This window comes from Hyla sarda, chromosome 2, assembly GCF_029499605.1.
Source record: "Hyla sarda isolate aHylSar1 chromosome 2, aHylSar1.hap1, whole genome shotgun sequence".
Classification (NCBI taxonomy): Eukaryota; Metazoa; Chordata; class Amphibia; order Anura; family Hylidae; genus Hyla; species Hyla sarda.
The window spans coordinates 304500845-304520714 of record NC_079190.1 but is presented as its reverse complement, the minus strand read 5'-3'; the positions used below and the strand labels follow the sequence as shown (position 1 = coordinate 304520714).

General features: G+C 47.2%; 1 protein-coding gene across 2 annotated transcripts in view; it reads right to left on the bottom strand.

Annotated features, from left to right (window-relative positions):
* Positions 1-19870, bottom strand: part of KIF21B (kinesin family member 21B) — a 768527-nt gene that overhangs the window by 42932 nt on the left and 705725 nt on the right. For both annotated transcript variants that reach the window (XM_056557609.1, XM_056557610.1), the window contains one exon: positions 7313-7430. In XM_056557609.1, the coding sequence (XP_056413584.1) occupies positions 7313-7430 (118 nt within the window). The remainder of the gene's footprint in view (positions 1-7312; positions 7431-19870) is intronic.

Below are 19870 nucleotides of genomic sequence, written 5' to 3'. Positions count from 1 at the left end.
AACTTCAATGCAGAACTGTTACTGTTGTGAACAGTGACCATATGCTCAATAAATCAGGTAAAAATAGACATCAAACATTATTATTATTATTATTATTATTAAAAGAAGCTAGATGGATTCTCCGATTAAATGCAGCAGGGCCGATAGGCCTTAATGATAAAAATGAATTGGGAATGTTAATATGAAATATTTCACCTATGTCCCTGTTCACATGCAAGTATGTTTTCTCTATAATTGATTTTAATTGAATTCACTCACCTTCTTTGTTTTGAGCACTCAAGAGTTAATTTGCAGGTTACACCTACTACCTGCAACACATGACACTGCATATAATTAAAATCAGCGGAGAGAACATGATGTCGTCATAGGGTCCTGACGAAGCACCAAACGTTGTGATACGGCTGTGGTCCGATGCCTGATTCCCCCCGTATCATCTCAGCCTCCCCGTCCTCCTGCCGCCTGACCGCGATGTGACATCTTCAACTATCCGCTTCGCATCTGGTGAGCTGCTCCGCAACTTCTTTTTCTTTTTTGTGCACTGATTTTGTCTGTCTATTTGGCGTGTAGCACCACCCACGTTGATCCACAGTTTTGCATTGATTTGGCTATCAGCAGACATAAAACATATGGACTATATTAGGAAGGCCATGGCAGTGCCGGAATCTCTCTCTATTTTTCTAAGGTGATTGCACTGATTTATTCTTATACTTCCAGAGCACACTATTATTCTTTAAAATAAAAAAAATATATTTTTTTTCACTGTGTTCAGAATGGATATAGACACAGTGAGTGCAGCTAAAACTAATGCTTTTGTAGCGGGGGGGGGGGGGATGGGGGATTTTTCTCTGCTTGTCAACAAAGTGAAGTGATTCATATTCTCAGCACAAAATCATTGGAGCATAAAATCCAAATTCTACCTGAACGGAAGACCAAACTTTTTTGGACTGTTAATTAATTGCAGGGTTATACACTTAGAGGTCTTAGACTTTATAAACCTCCATCTCAATTTTTAGATTGTCCAGAATTTTTGCAAAAATGGGACAATTTGCATTTGCAACACTCACTGAATTTACCACAATTAGTCTTAGATCAGAACAGGTGTTACGCCGAGCGCTCCGGGTCCCTGCTCCTCCCCGAAGCGCTCGCGGTGTTCCTCTCTCTGCAGCGCCCCGGTCAGACCCGCTGACCGGGAGCGCTGCACTGACTCTGCCGGCGGAGATGTGATTCGCATAGCGGGACTCACTCGCTCGCGAATCGCATCCCAAGTCACTCACCTGTCCCGGTTTTCGGCTGTCACGTCCTGGCACGCGCGGCTCCGCTCCTTAGGGCGCGCGCGCGCCAGCTCTCTAAGATTTAAAGGGCCAGTGCACCAATGATTGGTGCCTGGCCCAATCAGTCTAATTAGCTTCCACCTGCTCCCTGTGTATATTACCTCACTTCCCCTTCACTTCCTTGCCGGATCTTGTTGCCTTTGTGCCAGATAAAGTGTTAAAGTGTTTGCCTTACCAGTGTACCTGACCTGTTGCTGTTGCTATTGACTACGAACCTTGCCGCCTGCCCCGACCTTCTGCAATGTCTGACCTTGCCTCTGCCTAGTCCTTCTGTCCCACGCCTTCTCAGCAGTCAGCGAGGTTGAGCCGTTGCCGGTGGATACGACCTGGTTGCTACCGCCGCAGCAAGACCATCCCGCTTTGCGGCGGGCTCTGGTGAATACCAGTAGCAACCTCGCTGACACAGAGGATCCACATCCAGCTAGCCGAATCATAACAGTAGATCCGGCCATGGATCCCGCTGAGGTCCCACTGCCAGTTGTCGCTGACCTTACCACTGTGGTCGCCCAGCAGTCCCAACAGATTGAGCAACTTGGACAACAGTTCGCCCAACAAGGACAGCAGCTGTCGCAGTTGACCGCCATGCTACAGCAACTTCTGCCACAGCTACAGCAGCAACCATCTCCTCCGCCAGCTCCTGCATCTCCTCCGCAGCGAGTGCCCGCTCCTGGCCTCCACTTGTCCCTGCCGGACAAATTTGATGGGGACTCTAGACTTTGCCGAGGTTTCCTGTCACAATGTTCCCTACATTTGGAGATGTTGTCGGACCAATTTCCTACAGAGCGGTCGAAGGTGGCTTTCATGGTCAGTCTCCTCTCTGGGAAGGCCCTGTCATGGGCCACACCGCTCTGGGACCGCAATGATCCTGTCACTGCCTCGCTGAGATTCGAAGTGTCTTTGAGGAACCAGCCCGAGCTTCTTCTGCCGAGACTGCCCTGCTGAACCTGGTCCAGGGTAATTCTTCAGTAGGCGAGTACGCCATCCAATTTCGTACTCTCGCCTCCGAATTGTCTTGGAATAACGAGGCCCTCTGCGTGACCTTTAAAAAAGGCCTAACCAGTAACATCAAAGATGTGCTGGCCGCACAAGAAATTCCTGCCAACCTGCATGAACTTATCCATTTGGCCACCCGCATTGACATGCGTTTTTCTGAAAGACGCCAGGAGCTCCGCCAGGAAAAAGACCTTGATCTCTGGGCACCTCTCTCACAGTATCCTTTGCAATCTACCCCTGTGCCTCCCGCCGAGGAGGCTATGCAAGTGGATCGGTCTCGCCTGACCCATGAAAAGAGGACTCGCCGCATAGATGAAAATTTATGTCTGTACTGCGCTAGTACCGAACATTTCTTGGTGGATTGCCCTATTCGTCCTCCACGTCTGGGAAATGCACGCACGCACCCAGCTCACGTGGGAGTGGCGTCTCTTGGTCTGAAGTCTGCTTCTCCACGTCTCTACTGTGCCCGTACGGATTTCTCCTTCTGCCAACTCCTCCTTCTCAGCTTTGGCCTTCTTGGACTCTGGTTCTGCGGGGGGTACTGTTACGGTCCCTGCTCCTCCCCGGAGCGCTCGCGGCGTTTCTCTCTCTGCAGCACCCCGGTCAGACCCGCTGACCGGGAGCGCTGCACTGACTCTGCCGGCGGGGATGCGATTCGCATAGCGGGACCCGCCCTCTCGCGAATCGCATCCCAAGTCACTCACCTGTCCCGGTCCCCGGCTGTCACGTCCTGGCGTCCGTGGCTCCGCCCCTTAGGGCGCGCGCGCGCCAGCTCTCTAAGATTTAAAGGGCCAGTGCACCAATGATTGGTGCCTGGCCCAATCAGTCTAATTAGCTTCCACCTGCTCCCTGTGTATATTACCTCACTTCCCCTTCACTTCCTTGCCGGATCTTGTTGCCTTTGTGCCAGAGAAAGCGTTACAGTGTTTGCCTTACCAGTGTACCTGACCTCTTGCTGTTGCTATTGACTACGAACCTTGCCGCCTGCCCCGACCTTCTGCTACGTCTGACCTTGCCTCTGCCTAGTCCTTCTGTCCCACGCCTTCTCAGCAGTCAGCGAGGTTGAGCCGTTGCCGGTGGATACGACCTGGTTGCTACCGCCGCAGCAAGACCATCCCGCTTTGCGGCGGGCTCTGGTGAATACCAGTAGCAACCTTAGAACCGGTCCACCGACACGGTCCACGCCAATCCCTCGCTGACACAGAGGATCCACATCCAGCTAGCCGAATCATAACAACAGGATAGAATATGAACGTATTACTGCAGATTTATGTAAGGCAAATTAGAATACAAGACTCGCATATCGGATGATAAGTTTGCTACATTTATGAAAAATATGGAAAAAAGTTAAATACATTGCAAGTTACTATTAAGGAAATTAAACGTGATAAACTATTAAGAGACAAAAAAGATTTTGAAACCAATCAGATTTTCATGTGGAATAAAAATACAATGCAACAGAAGGGAAATGTAACAACAAAAAATAGAAAATTCAAACCATACGGAAATCAGAGAAGGAATACCAGAGCATCTGATTACAGAATCCGAATCTAGTCCCAAAGAATCAGAGCAACATTCTACTAATCAAAATTCGGTGGACCATTTTCCCCCCCAAAGAGGACGCATACAAGGCGAGGAGTACGGAGGAGGAAAAACCATCTAAAGAAATTTCAAGAGAAAAGTAGTCTTCTGGCGGGACCCGAACAACAAACCCTAGTCATAAATCTCACTGATGTGGAATTGCCCTTGGAATGTATATCCGTACTAGATAAAGGTCTAAATTTTGGATTAAAGGAGGAGTTTAATTTTACAATTTTTGAGGAGGAATTATTTAAAGCTAAATCAATCTAAAAAAAAATGTTGCAACTATTCAAAAACTCAAACCTATTAAAAATACTGCACAGTTAGAGGGTGAAACTCAATGCACAATTGGTCCACTCGGTTTTTGGATAATTAAAGGAGGTGGTCCGACTTATTACACAATAGAGGATGAAGAAATATTGTTACATAATGACAACATGGAAAATGAAACAGGCAGATATTTTTCTGACAGCAAACATTCCAAATTCAGACTTCTGATACCACCAGGCAGCCCATTTGATCTGTTCCATAAAGCTATATTAAAGGAAGTTAAAGCACTGCATTCTCCTAAAGCAATGGACAATATCTCTAAAAAAGAACAGCAAGCTCTAGGACAGATATCACTATATCGAGGGCCGACAAAGGTGGTGCAGTAGTCGTATGGTGGACTAAAGATTATGAAAATTAGATTGCAGGGCAGTTAAATGATAGTACTACGTATATAAAACTTTCAGCTGATCCAATTTTGAAAACTATGGATAAAGTGCGCACATTATTAAGGAAAAACATAAAAAAATTTATTTTAAGTGAAAAAACTGCAGAAAAACTTCTACCTGTAAATCAATCCAAACACACATATACATACTTCCAAAAACGCATAAACAAAAAAATCCTTCTCCTGGAAGACCAATAGTTGCGGGTATAGGTTCTCCTACCCAATTCCTCTCAAGCTATATAGAGTGGTTAATATCTCCCCTCCTCAAAACTATCCCTACATTTTTGAGAGATAGTAGTGACCTTATTGCGGCATTAAATAACTTCCAATGGCATGATAGCTACAGCCTGGCTTCTATAGATGTGGAGAGCCTCTTCACCCGCATCCTGCATGATTCGGGGGTGGAGGCTCTCCAAACATTTCTACTGTCCACTGAAAAGTATACAGACTTTGTCAATTTTGTAGTGGAATCGATGAGGTTGATTCTTACTAATTGTTTTCATCACAATGGAGATTGCTATAGAAAAGTACAGGAGTCCACGATGGGGACCCCTGTATCTTGTTCCTATGCGAATATTTTCCTTGCAATCTTTGAACAATTTTAAATTTTCACACCTCTAAACCCATTCCTCCAATATATGGTCAAAATACTTAGATTTGTGGATGATATTTTCATTATTTAGGCCGGGACCCCTCAGCAATTTGAAGAGTTTGTCACATATTTAAACGACATAAATGACATGAACATGTTTTAACATTTGTGTTACAACCTTGATTTTAGAGGTAACAACATTGATTTTAGGACATTTAGGACAAAAAAAATCAGCAGATTAATACATCAGGTTTCCGAAAAGAAACTGCTTGCAACGCCTTTCTCCATTACAATTCCTATCATCCAGCAAAGACAAATAATAGTATTCCATACAGCCAAATGATTCGCTTGAAGCGAATTAACAGTGATTCAGCTGTACTTTCACAACAGCTAGCTGATTTATCAATCCATCTGTCAATACGAGGTTATCCCTCTGAAGTTATTACACAAGCAAGAAAACGCATAGACCAAATTCTCAGATAATTTAAGATTATTTGAAAGTTAAAAAAACTTCACACACGAAATGGTTAACTGATACTAGACCAATAGGGAACCACTCTTGTGGTATGTGCTCTTTTTGTAATATGAATTTGAAAAGCAAAATCATAAAACTAGGCAATTATACAGTGTATGTAAAACAACCGGTCACTTGCAGATCGGATTTTGTCGTATACTGCATGGTATGTACATGTGGCTTTTCCTATATAGAGCAAACTAAGAGACCCCTATTTCATAGGATCAGAGAACATGTAAGATCACTAATTACAAAAAAAAGGTTCCACAAGATTTATTGAGCATATGGTCACTGTTCACAACAGTAATAGTTCTGCATTGAAGTTTGGTGCCTTAGAAAGGGTTGAAATAACCATATCAGGTAAAAATAGACATCAAACATTATTATTAAAAGAAGCTAGATTAAATGCACAGGGCCGATAGGCCTTAATGACAAAAATGAATTGGGAGCGTTTATATGAAATATTTCACCTATGTCCCTGTTCACATGCTAGGGGCCTGACGAAGCACCAAGCGGTGCGACGCGGCTGTGGCCCGACGCCTGATTCCCTCGTACCATCTCAACCTCCCCTTCCTCCTGCCGCCTGACCACGATGTGACATCTTCAACTATCCACTTCGGATCTGGTGAGCTGCTCCGCAACTTCTTTTTATTTTTTGTGTGCTGAGCATATAAATTAACTCTCCACACTCCAGCAAATTAGCGATAATGTGCAGCCCTGCCACTGGTCCAGAGCAGCCGTCCCAGTAGTAATAATACCAATACATCCCAACTCCTGGAGTTAAGCATCCCAATCCTCTGCCAGTGAGTGGCTGGGGATTCAGATTTATTTTTCCTCCCGGCTTGACACCCTAAGGTGGATGTAGCTTAGTTTAGGGAGCGTAGCATCGTTTAAGAGCGGAGGGTGTAGCGCAGTTAACGTAGCTCAGTTCTACAAGCAGATCTTGTATTCCCCTTGGACAGCCAGGACATAGATGAAGAAGAGGACTAACGCCCCTCTACTTACCCACATGTTTGCTGAGTAGTTTGGCCCTGTGACCCGCCCCTCCCTACCCCCATAGATCCCATAGGGTATGAGGGTAGGGAGGCAAGTTTGCCCTGCTACATTAATGTAGCAGAAGCAATTGCGCTCTGTTCCGTTAATGTTGGAGAGGCAATTGCACTCTGCTATGGTAATGTAGCAGAGCATACTAACTTCTGCTAAATTAACATAGCAGAGCGCAATTGCCTCTGCTACTGTTGCAAAACTACAAATCTCATCGTGCCTGGACATCTTTTGGCTGTCCAGGCATGCTGGGAGTTGTAGTCCCTTTACTGTACAAGATCTGCTTGTAGAATTAAGCTATGCTATCTAGGCTACACCCTCTGCTCCCTCCCTAAACTATGCTTCATCTGCCCATATAACTAAGCTAGCTAGGCTAACTGTGCTACACATCTTCAAAACTATGCTAACTCTATTCTACGCCATTCCCTGAGCTGGGCTAAGAGCATCTGTAGTAAACTGCACATGCTGCATTAACTGCAAATGTTTTCAACAATTAAATCTGTATAAGTGAAAGTCAAAACAGGAAATATAAAAACAATTACCTTCACATAGTGATCTTTAGATCCAGTGATAACTAGATCCCGGTTATTTGTGGTGCTACTGACTGTCAAGCACATCACTGGTGCCATGTGCCCGGTTAGTTTCCCCATGAGTTGCAACCTACAGGGATATAAGAAGAAAAAAAAAAATTAGTAAAAAGCAGTAAATAAATATCTCAGAATAACTAAAGTATAAAATGGCATTCTTCTTCTTGTTTTTAGCTTCTGTCAGTTTCCAGATCGGATGCACTTAGTAAAACTTAGTTCTTGAAAGATAATGTGTCATCAGACCTTTCATGACCTATTGTTGTAAGCGTCCCTGTCTTTTCAAAAAAACATCTGACATGTCACAAAGACAGTGCTGAGACCCCCACCAATCATGAGAAAGAGAGGGGAATTGTTTTTTGGCTCACAGTGACATTTATAATGCACTTTATAAGAAAATGTTATCTTAAATGTTATTTTTATAGAAATCATGGCTTATAAAAAAAAAACACCACTAGGGGTTCCTATACTGTCATGAACATAATCCTGTCTAGCTGCTGCAGCATCTTTGTCCAAGCTGAAGAATGACCTATGGAAAGAGAAAGAAAGGGGAGAGGGCTGCGCCTTGTGTATTATCCAGGGTACCAATTGTCAGGATCCGGATACTGTGAGGATACTGGTGGTGGATCCTCTGTGTCAGTGGGGTGATGATGTGGGCCGTACCAGGGGAACGGAGTCTAAGGGGCTACTGGTTTTCACCAGAGCCCGCCGCAAAGCGGGATGGACTTGCAGCGGCAGGTAACCCTCAGGTCGTTCCACCAGATAGCGACTCAACACCAACTGACGGCTGAGACAGGCGCGGTACAAGGGATTAGGCAAGAGCAAGGTCGGACGTAGCAGAAGGTCAGGGCAGGCAGCAAGGATCGTAGTCAGGGGCAACGGCAGAGGGTCTGGAACACTGGCTTGGGACATACAAAGGAACGCTTTCACTGGCACTGAGGCAACAAGATCCGGCAATGCTGGGAAGGGGAAGTGAGGTTTTATAACGAGGGCACAGGTGAGAGCGATGATTGAGCCAGGCGCCAATCAGTGGCGCACTCGCCCTTTAAATCGCAGAGAGTCGGCGCGCGCGCCCTAGGGAGCAGGGCCGCGAGCGCCGGGACTGAGCCGACGGGGGACAGGTGAGGTGACTGGGATGCGAGCCGCGAGCGGGTGCGTTCCGCTACGCGGGTCACATCCCCGCCGGTAACACTGATGCAGTGCTCCCGGTCAGCGGGTCTGACCAGGGCGCTGCAGGAAGGTGAATGCCGCAAGCGCTCCGGGAAGGAGCAGGGACCCGGAGCGCTCGGTGTAACAGTACCCCCCCTTGGGTCCCCCCCTCTTTTTGGAGCCCAAGAACCTGCGAATGAGCTCCTTGTCGAGGATATTATCGTCGGGCCCCCAAGACCTCTCTTCGGGGCCACAATTCTCCCAATCTACGAGAATTTTTTTTTTTACCTCTGACCATTTTGGACGCGAGAATTTCCTCAACAGCGAAGACATCGGAGGAGCCAGAGACAGGAGCTGGAGCGACAACCTTGGGAGAAAAGCGGTTAAGAACGAGAGGTTTGAGAAGTGAAGCATGAAAGGAGTTAGGATTACTGAGAGAAAGGGGAAGAAGAAGTTTGTAGCAGACAGGATTGATTTGACTCTTGATTTTAAAAGGTCCAAGATAACGTGGTCCCAGCTTATAGGCAATCCAGAAGAAGTGGGAATGGGGAGGGGGGGTAGAGGGTGACGGCCGTACACCACAAAGAACGGGGATTTGGCGGAGGATTCAGAGTTTTTGAAATTGTATGAGAATTCAGCCCAGGGTAGAAGGTCGACCCAATCGTCTTGGCAGGAGGAAACAAAATGTCGCAAATAGTCACCAAGGATCTGGTTAACTCTCTCTACTTGCCCATTGGATTGGGGGTGATAGGAGGATGAGAAATTTTATTTTATTTTTAATTGATTACAGAGAGCTCTCCAAAATTTCGATACAAATTGGACGAAATGTGGAATGAAATGTGCCATTTTGGAGAAACGATCAACGACCACCCAGATGACGGTGTTGCCATGGGATACAGGCAGATCCGTAATAAAATCCATGGCAATTTGAGACCATGGCTGCTCAGGAACAGGTAAAGGATGGAGGAGTCCAGCAGGCTTCTGGCGATGGGTCTTGTCCCGGGCACAAACTGTACAGGCCCGAATAAAATCAGTGACATCACCCTCCAGCGTGGGCCATCAATATAAACGGGAAATAAGCTGGATGGACTTCTTGACGCCAGCGTGGCCAGCGAGGTGAGAGGAATGTCCCCATTTGAGGATCTTGAGGCGCTGGCGTGGAGGGACAAGGGTCTTTCCAGGAGGAGTTTGTCTAATAGAAGCTGGAGCAGAGGAGACCAGGCACTCAGGAGGTACAATGTGTTGTAGAGGGACTTCAGATTCGGTAGCATCAGATGAACGTGAAAGGGCGTCAGCCCTAACGTTTTTGTCAGCAGGACGAAAGTGAATCTCCAAGTTAAAGCGGGCAAAAAACAACGACCACCTAGCCTGGCGAGGGTTCAGACGTTGGGCAGACGGATACGAGAGATTCTTGTGGTCAGTGTAAATGACAATGGGGTGTTTGGAACCCTCCAGTAGATGCCTCCATTCCTCGAGAGCTAACTTGATGGCCAGAAGGGAAGGTTTTAGAAAAGAAACCACAAGTAATATTATGACCGGTAGAGTTTTTTTGGAGGAGTAAGGCTCCGGCTCCGACTGAGGAGGCGTCCACTTCCAGCAAGAAGGGTTTCGATGGATCAGGTCTGGACAGCACTGGAGAAGAAGCGAAGGCAGTTTTGAGGCGATTGAAGGCCTCATCCGCTTGAGGAGGCCAGGATTTAGGGTTGGCATTCTTCCTGGTCAGGGCCACAATAGGGGCCACAATGGTGGAAAAATGAGGAATAAACTGTCGGTAGTAGTTGGAAAATCCCAAGAAGCGTTGGATAGCACGAAGTCCAGAAGGGCGTGGCCAATCTAACACCGCTGACAGTTTGTCTGGGTCCATTTGAAGTCCCTGGCCAGAGACTAGGTAACCTAGGAAGGGAAGAGATTGACATTCAAAGAGACATTTCTCCATTTTGGCATACAGTTGATTTTCGCGGAGTCTCTGGAGCACTAGGCGGACATGACGACGGTGTTCCTCTAGACTAGAGGAGAAAATCAAGATGTCGTCCAGGTAAACCACAACACAGGTATATAACAAGTCCCGAAATATTTCATTAACAAAGTCCTGGAAGACTGCAGGGGCGTTGCAGAGCCCAAAGGGCATAACAAGATATTCGAAATGTCCGTCTCTGGTGTTGAATGCGGTTTTCCACTCATCCCCTTTCCTGATGCGGATGAGATTATATGCGCCTCTTAAGTCCAATTTAGTGAAGATGTTGGCGCCACGAAGGCAGTCAAAGAGTTCAGAGATTAGAGGCATTGGATAGCGGTTTTTGATGGTGATTTTATTTAAACCGCGGTAGTCTATACATGGCCGTAGGGTACCATCTTTTTTCGAAACAAAGAAGAACCCCGCTCCGGCAGGGGATGAGGCCTTACGAATGAATCCCCTCTTTAAATTTTCCTGGATGTAGTCAGACATGGTTTGAGTCTCAGAGGCGGACAGAGGATAGATCCTGCCCCGGGGAGGAGTAGTACCAGGAAGGAGGTCAATAGGGCAGTCATAAGGCCTATGAGGTGGCAAAGTCTCTGCTTGTTTTTTACAGAAAACATCGGCAAAGTCCTTGTAGGCCTTGGGCAGACTTGGTATAGGTGGAGCCACAGGGGTTTGATTAACAGGAGCAGACGTGAGGCATTGTTTGAGACAAGAAGAACCCCAACTCTTGATCTCCCCGGTGGTCCAGTCAAGGGTAGGAGAATGACGTTGGAGCCATGGCAAGCTGAGGAGAATTTCAGAGGTGCAGTTGGGTAGGACAAGAAATTAAAATTTTTCGTGATGCAGTCCAATGCACATTAGCAGGGGTTCTGTGCGGTAACGCACAGTGCAGTCCAATTTTTCTCCATTGACTGAAGAGATGTAGAGTGGTCTGACGAGACTGGTCACTGGGATGTTGAACCTATTAACGAAAGAGGCCAAAATAAAATTTCCTGCAGAACCGGAGTCCAAAAAGGCCACAGCTGAGAAGGAGGAGTTAGCAGAAGGAGAAATCCGCACGGGCACAGTAAGACGTGGAGAAGCAGAATTCACACCTAGAGCTGTCTCACCTTTGTGAGGAATCGGAGGGCGGATAGGACAGTCTTTTAGGAAGTGTTCGGTACTAGCACAGTACATGCATAGATTCTCGTTACGGCGGCGAGTCCTCTCTTGTAGGGTCAGGCGGGACCTGTCCACTAGCATAGCCTCCTCGGCGGAAGGCACAGGAACAGATTGCAGTGGACTTGAGAAGAGAGGAGCCGCGGAGAGAAATCTCCTGGTGCGAACAAGGTCCTTCTCCAGTCGGAGCTCCTGGCGTCTTTCAGAAAAACGCATGTCAATGCGGGTGGCCAAATGGATAAGTTCAGACAGGTTAGCAGGAATTTCTCGTGCGGCCAGTACATCCTTGGTGTTGCTGAATAGGCCTTTCTTGAATGTCGCGCAGAGTGCCTCATTGTTCCAAGATAATTCAGAGGCGAGAGTACGAAATTGGATGGCGTATTCGCCCACAGAAGAACTTCCTTGGACTAGGTTCAGCAAAGTAGTCTCGGCCCTGGCTGGTTCCTCGAAGACACTACGAACCTCAGCAAAGAAGGACTGGACAGTGGCAGTGACAGGATCATTGCGGTCCCAGAGCGGTGTGGCCCATGACAAGGCCTTTCCAGACAGGAGACTAACCACGAAAGCCACCTTAGACCGTTCTGTGGGAAATTGGTCGGACATCATCTCCAAGTGTAGGGAACATTGAGACAAGAAACCACGGCATAGTTTAGAGTCCCCATCAAATTTGTCCGGCAGGGACAGGCGGAGGCTGGGAGCAGCCAATCGCTGAGGAGGAGGTGCAGGTGCTGGCGGAGGAGATGGTTGCTGAAGCTGTGGCAGGAGTTGTTGCAGCATGACAGTCAGTTGGGTCAGCTGTTGTCCTTGTTGCGCTATCTGTTGAGATTGCTGGGCGACCACCGTGGTAAGGTCAGCGACAACTGGCAGCGGGACCTCAGCGGGATCCATGGCCGGATCTACTGTCAGGATCCGGATACTGTGAGGATACTGGTGGTGGATCCTCTGTGTCAGTGGGGTGATGACGTGGGCTGTACCAGGGGAACGGAGTCTAAGGGGTTACTGGTTTTCACCAGAGCCCGCCGCAAAGCGGGATGGACTTGCAGCTACTCAACCCCAACTGACGGCTGAGACAGGCGCGGTACAAGGGATTAGGCAAGAGCAAGTTCAGACGTAGCAGAAGGTCAGGGCAGGCAGCAAGGATCGTAGTCAGGGGCAACGGCAGAGGGTCTGGAACACTGGCTTGGGACATACAAAGGAACGCTTTCACTGGCACTGAGGCAACAAGATCCAGCAATGCTGGGAAGGGGAAGTGAGGTTTTATAATGAGGGCACAGGTGAGAGCGCTGATTTAGCCGGGCGCCAATCAGTGGCGCACTGGCCCTTTAAATCGCAAAGAGCCGGCGCACGCGTGCCCTAGGGAGGACAGGACAGGTGAGGTGACTGGGATGCGAGCCGCGAGCGGGCGCGTCCCGCTACGCGGGTCGCATCCCCGCCGGTAACACTGATGCAGCGCTCCCGGTCAGCGGTCTGGGTGGGGAAAGATATATAGAATTGCTGGGGGGGCATATATGTCTGGCCCCCTGCAGGGTTTCTATATATCTTGCCCCCTGCTGCGCTATATAAGTCTTGCTCCCCGCAGCACATTTATATAGGTATTGTTCCCCGCAGCACAATCATATGCCCCCTGCAGCGCATGTGTATACAGTGGTCCCTCAACATATGATGGTAATTGGTTCCGAGAGGACCATCATATGTTGAAACCATCATATGTTGAGTACATATGTCTATGGAAAACTGGTAATTGGTTCCGGAGCCCAGAGACCATCATATGTTGAGAACATATCTCTATGGAAAACTGGTAATTGGTTCCTGAGTCCATGAAATGGTGGTGGGCTTTGTGCCCAGGCCTGAGGTGAGGGGGATTTGTGCCCAGGCCTGGGGTGGGGGGATTTGTGCCCAGGCCTGGGTTGGGGGGGATTTGTGCCCAGGCCCGGGGGGTATTGGCCCAGGCCTGGGGGGCTTTGTAGCGGTAGCGTTAACCCCTCTCCCCGCGGCAGCATTAATGCTGCCGCGGGGTGAGGGGTTAACGACTCCGCCACGTAAGTGAGCTACTAAGTCATACACACCAGCTCCTCATGTCTTCTCCTCACGGGCGGCGCTCCTTAAATGGCGGCATAGACGCAGGCTGGCGACGTCATTGTCATTTCGTCACATGACTGCGGATTCGACAATCAGCATCAAGAGGCCTCTGAGAGGCCATCGTATGTCGAAAAAAACGTATGTCGGGGCCATCGTAACTGGAGGGACCACTGTATATATTTTCCCCCCGCAGAACTATCATAAGCCCCCGGCAGCACACTTAATGAGAAGTATTGTAACAGCGGCACATCTAGTCGGGAAGCCGACCCGATGCGCTGCTGAAAGAATACTTGTCTTTGATAGCGCTGCGGCGGCATATGTACATAGAAGCACTGTGGGGGCCAGATAACGCTATATCCCCCCACAGCGCTTCTATAATCATATGCCTCCGCAGCGCTATGAATGAAAAGTATTCTATCAGCAGCGCATCGGGCCGGCTAGTGCTGTGGAGGCATATCACTATAGAAGCGCTGTGGGGGCCAGACATATAGGGTTATCTGGCCCTGACAGTGCTTCTATGTACATATGCCGCTGCAGCGCTATAAAAGACAAGTATTCTTTCAGCAGCGTATCAGGCCAGCCGGCTTCCCGACCAGATGCACTGCTAATAGAATAATGTTCAATCATAGCGCTGCCGGGGGCTTATGATAGTGCTGCGGGGGGGAAATATATATACACATGCGCTGCGGGGGACAATACCTATATAAATGTGCTGCGGGGGGCAAGACTTATATAGCGCAGCAGGGGGCAAGATATATAGAAATGCTGCGGGGGGCCAGACATATCCCCCTCCTATATATCTTTCCCCACAGCAGTGCTTCTATTTGAAAACCCTGCCGGAAACCCCGCCGAATGGCTTCTCAGTACCGGCCATTCAGGGCTCCCAGCAGGAGTAAAGTAAAAAAGTAAAAGTACACTGTACATTGCTGGAGAGGAGCATGCCCTCCACCTCCCTGCTTACTAACTTCTGATCGGATTGGACCTGTACTACTGCCCCAAACATTGAACAAACCCTGTTCCATGATGGGGGTAGTAGTACAAGCACTAATGAAGTCTGACTTTACAGAGACAGACGGCTGTGTGAATGCAGCCTTTCAACATGTTACATTGTACAACTTTTTAAATTATTTTTGACCCATATATCTTAATCTTTTCTGTGTGTTTGCTTCTCACTTTCCTATCTTAAATTGGATGTTTCTGTAATAATTTTGGCACTAGTGCCTGTCAGGGCAGAATAAATTTTGTGCGACAGATTTATACCCGTGCGACACAAAAAAAAAACAGAGACAGCGACAGATTAGTAAATCCGGGGGGAAAAAAAATGAGTAAAAAGAAAACCACTCCACATTAAACACTTCGGTTTTGGAAATTCAGAGCCAATGTTGTTTTTACAGTCCAAGTGCAGACCTTACATTTATCCACATCGAGTGTGAAAACCAACCTACATCCTGAGACATCTGGAGGGCCACAGTTTGGAGATCACTGTGCGGTGGCTTCTAAATGGTGGCCCTCTAAATCTTGTAAAACTACAACAGCATGCACGAACTCAACCCAGCATGCACGAACAGCAAATGGCTCGCCATGCAGGGAGTTGTAGTTGCGTACCTCCAGCTGTTGCATAACTCCCTACTTGCTGGGAGTTGTAGTTTTGCAACAGCTGGAGGCACACTGGTTGGAAAATATTGAGTTAGGTAATGGAACACAATTGAAGGTTTTCCAACCAGTGTACCTCCAGCTGTTGCAAAAGTAAAACTCCCAGCATGCATGGTCTATCAGTGCATGCTGGGAGTTGTAGTTTTGCAACAGCTGGAAGTTTGCCCCCCACCCAGAGGAGTAGCGTGGGGGGTGCAGGGGGAGCCGGCTGCACCGGGCGCAACATCTGGGGGGGGCGCGCTCGCACTTGCAGCTCTCTGCCCCTGCCTGACTCACTCACTCTCTCTGCCGTGCTGGCTGTGCGAATCCGATCCAAGCCGCCGGGCCGCTGCCCACTGTAGAGGCAGTGGCGGATCCAGGGGGGGGCAACGGAGCAATTGTTGCCCCTCTTCCTGAACTCCACCACCCCTTTCTCACGCCCGTCACCTTACTATCACACGCCGCGGCAGCTCCATTCTTGCAGTCAGTGAGAGCCAATCACGGCAGGCCGGCGCAATGACATCACATCATCGCGCCAGTGCCCAGAGATCACGTCCCCGCGGCTCTCACTGACTGCAGGAATGGAGCAGCCGCAGCGTGGGAGAAAGGTGACGGGCGTGAGAAAGGGGAGGGGGGAGCAAATTATAAGTGAGAGGGGCAAATGATGAGTAAGGGGCACATGTCAGGGGGGCATTATATGTGGGGGCACATGACAGGACCCCCCTGTCATGTGCCCCTCATATATAATACCCCATGTCCTGTGCCCCTAACATATAATGCCCCCCCCGACGGGCCCTTCACATATAATGCCCCCTGTCCTGCCCCCTCAGGGGGCATTATATGTGAGGGGCACATGTCAGGGGGGCATTATGTGAGGGGTACAGGACAGGGGACATTATAAGTCAGGGTCACATGTCAGGGGGGCATTATATGTGGGGGCACCTGACAGGGGGGCATTATATGTAAGGGGCACATGTCAGGGGGCAATATATGCGGGGGCACATGACAGGGGCCCCTGTCATGTGCCCATATAATGCACATATAATGCCCCCCTGACATTTGCCGCTTACTTATAATACCCAAAGTCATGTGCCTTGGATCATCTCCAGGGTATGATTCCATTTTGATGTTTCGTTTTTGTTCTCGATATTTTTTGTCGTTTACGATGGTTGTGAGACGACATATAATAGCATGGCCCATGCTAGGTTACTACATTTGTAGATTTGTATTCATAGAACTGCTGAAAATGTGGAGAATGTGTAATGCATGTTCGCACCCAATAAAGTGTTTGAAAATAAACTTGTATTTAGATGCATTTTACTTTAATTACATTAGTATTTTCATAACAAACAATACATGTGCTTAGGGGTAAGGGTTTCTTTAACTAATCTAGTGGAAGAGACTCGAGTACTAAAATCCACGGGTTAGGGGGCGCAAATTACTTGCCTTGCCCTGGTTGCTGACAACCCATGCTACGCCACTGCCCCCACCCCATGTGAATGTACAGGCTACAGTCACACAGGCGGGTTCACAGCGAGTTTCCTGCTTCGAGTTTGAGCAGCGGCAAATTTTCTGCTGCAGAACAAACTCCTAGCGGAAAACTCACCGTAAACCCCCGCCTGTGGTGTGAATGTACCCTAAAAACACTACACTAACAGATAATTAAGGGTAAAACACTACACATACAGCCCCTTACACTGACCCCCCCACCCCCCCCCCCCCCAATAAGAATGAAAAACATATCATACGGCAATGTTTCCAAAACGGAGGCTCTAGCTGTTGCAAAACAACAACTCCCAGCATTTCTGGACAGCCACTGATTGTCCAGGCATGTTGGGAGTTAAGCAACAGCTGAAGGCACCCTGTTTGGGAATCACTGGCATAGAATACCCCTATGTCCACCACTATGCAATCCCTAATTTAGTCCTCAAATACGCATGCCCTGTCATATAGGAAACTGTTTTGGGCCACATATGGGGGATCTTCGTACTCGGGAGCAATTGCGTTACAAATTTTGGGGGGCTTTTTTCCCCTTTTACCAATTATGAAAAGGAAAAGTTTGGGTCTACACCAGCATGTTAGTGTAAAAAAAAAAATGTACACTAACATGCTGGCGTTGCCCCATACTTTTTATTTTCACAAGAGGTAAAAGGGAAAAAAAAGACCTCCAAAATTTGTAACACAATTTCTCCTGAGAACGGAAATACTCCATATGTGGGTGTAAAATGCTCTGCAGACACACAACATGGCTCAGGAGTGAGAACGAACTATGTACATTTGTGGCCTAAATTGGTGATTTGCACAGGGGTGGCTGATTTTACAGTCATTCTGAGATAAATGCAAAAAAATAAATACCCACATGTGAGCCCATTTTGGAAACTACAAACTTCACCCCTCACGTAACGTATCAAGGGGTATAGTGCGCCTTAACACCCCACAAGTGAGGACATACTCCATATGTGGATGTAAAATGCTCTGCAGGCGAACTACAATGCTCAGAAGAGAAGAAGCGCCATTGGGCTTTTGGAGAGAAAATTTGTCCGGAATTGAAGGCCACGTGTGTTTACAAAGCCCCCCATAGTGCCAGAACAATGGACCCCCCCCCCCCACATGCGACTGCCTTTTGGAAACTACGTAATGTAATAAGGGGTACAGTGAGCATTTACATACCACAGGTGTCTTTCAGATTTTTGAAACAGTGGTTCCTTGAAAATGAAAATGTAATTTTTCATTTGCACAGCCCACTGTTCCAAAGATCTGTCAAACGCCTTTGAGCCTTAACACCCCACAGGTGTTTCACAACTTTTTTCACAAAGAAATTATGCAAGTATCAACGAACATTTACCACTAACATAAAGTATAATATGTCACGAAAAAACTATCTCGGAATCAGAATGAAAAGTAAAAGTATCCAGGAGTTATTAATACTTAAAGTGACAGTGGTCAGATGTGCAAAAAATGCCCGGGTCCTTAAGGTGAAAATGGGCTGGGTCCTTAAGCGGTTAACCTCAGTATCTGAGGGATGGGATTTAGGTATCATTATTTCAGAAGACTTGAAGGTAGGCAGAGGGTAATTGAGCAGAAGGAAATGCTAGCAGAATGCTTGGGTGTATATGCAAAGGTATTAGCAGTAGAAAGTAGGGAAGTGCTTATGCCAAAATATAGAGCTGTGTAGAAAAAAATACAGTCTATCTGGCACTGCATAAGGTTGTCTTTCAAACTGTCTTTCATTCGTGCGACTATACAACGTGCATCCTGCAGCTAGATCTGCAGCGGGGGCGATGATGCTGGGACCTCTCCCCATAAAGGTGCGACAGCTGTTTCGTGGCTTGTAGCTCCTTCATCAGGCCACTCCTCCGGGCCACGTCAGTGCCGGTTATACACCTGTAAAGCTTGACGTCACCAGGTAGGCGTGTTACAAAAAAAGTGCAAGTGACTTTAAAATGTTTAAAAACATACCATAATGCAATGCAATTACTAATGAGCATATCTTCTGCATTCTTCTATCACAAAAATATACTTTAATCCAGCTTATCATTCAGACCAAGGTTCCCTTGCACGTTCATGTGCAGTATCCACTTGGCTTTGGCTTCCGTACGGAGCTGGATTTTCTTCCTGTCCGTGCCTGGTTTGAATGGGATACGCTGAATGCCAACGAACTTCATAGCTGCTGCATTACCTTTATGCACTTAATTGAATTAAATTTTCATTAAATTGTTGCACCAATTGCAATCTTTACATTTAAAGTTCCCTGTTGGGACAGTGCTGTTTAACCAATCAGATTTCTCTGTAAGGAATCGACTACGGGTTATGATGTCCCCTATATTCGGGACACGTTTGAATGCTATGAGGGGCTTCTTTTGAGTAAACTGACCTAAGATCGGGTCTTTCTGTACTAGGTACCAATTCTTTTGTATGTTTTTTTTTTATTTGATCGGCCATTGGACTAAATTGTCTAAATTGCTGACTACCACTATCTTTTTAGTTGGTAACCCTATTTCTATTAGTATTTTTGTTGGCTGAACTTTCTAGCATTCTAGACCTACTCAACTTATTAGCTTTATTATAGGCCTTCTCGAGAACCTGCTTGGGATATCCCCGATCCAATAAGCGTGCAGATAATTCACTTGCCTGGACTTCAAAACTTTTTTGTGAACTGTTAATCCTTTTTAACCTAAGGAATTGGCTATACGGTACTGATGACTTTACATGAGATGGGTGATAACTATCGTGATGTAGTAAGGAGTTACCCGCCGTGGGCTTTCTGTACCCCTCTGTATGCAGCACTCCGTCCTTCACCACGACCTTTACATCCAAGAATTCTAATTCCTCAGAGTTGGTTTTGTGTGTACATTTGAGGTTCATGTTGTTAGTCGTCTTAATGTAGTTTACAAATTCTGTGAATTCTGCCTCTGATCCTGTCCAAACAATTAACACGTCATCCACAAATCTGACGTAATTTTTAACATATCTCAAGAACCTAATCTGTACAGAAAAAAAATATTTTTGTTCTAATGCGGCTACGTAGATATTAGCTA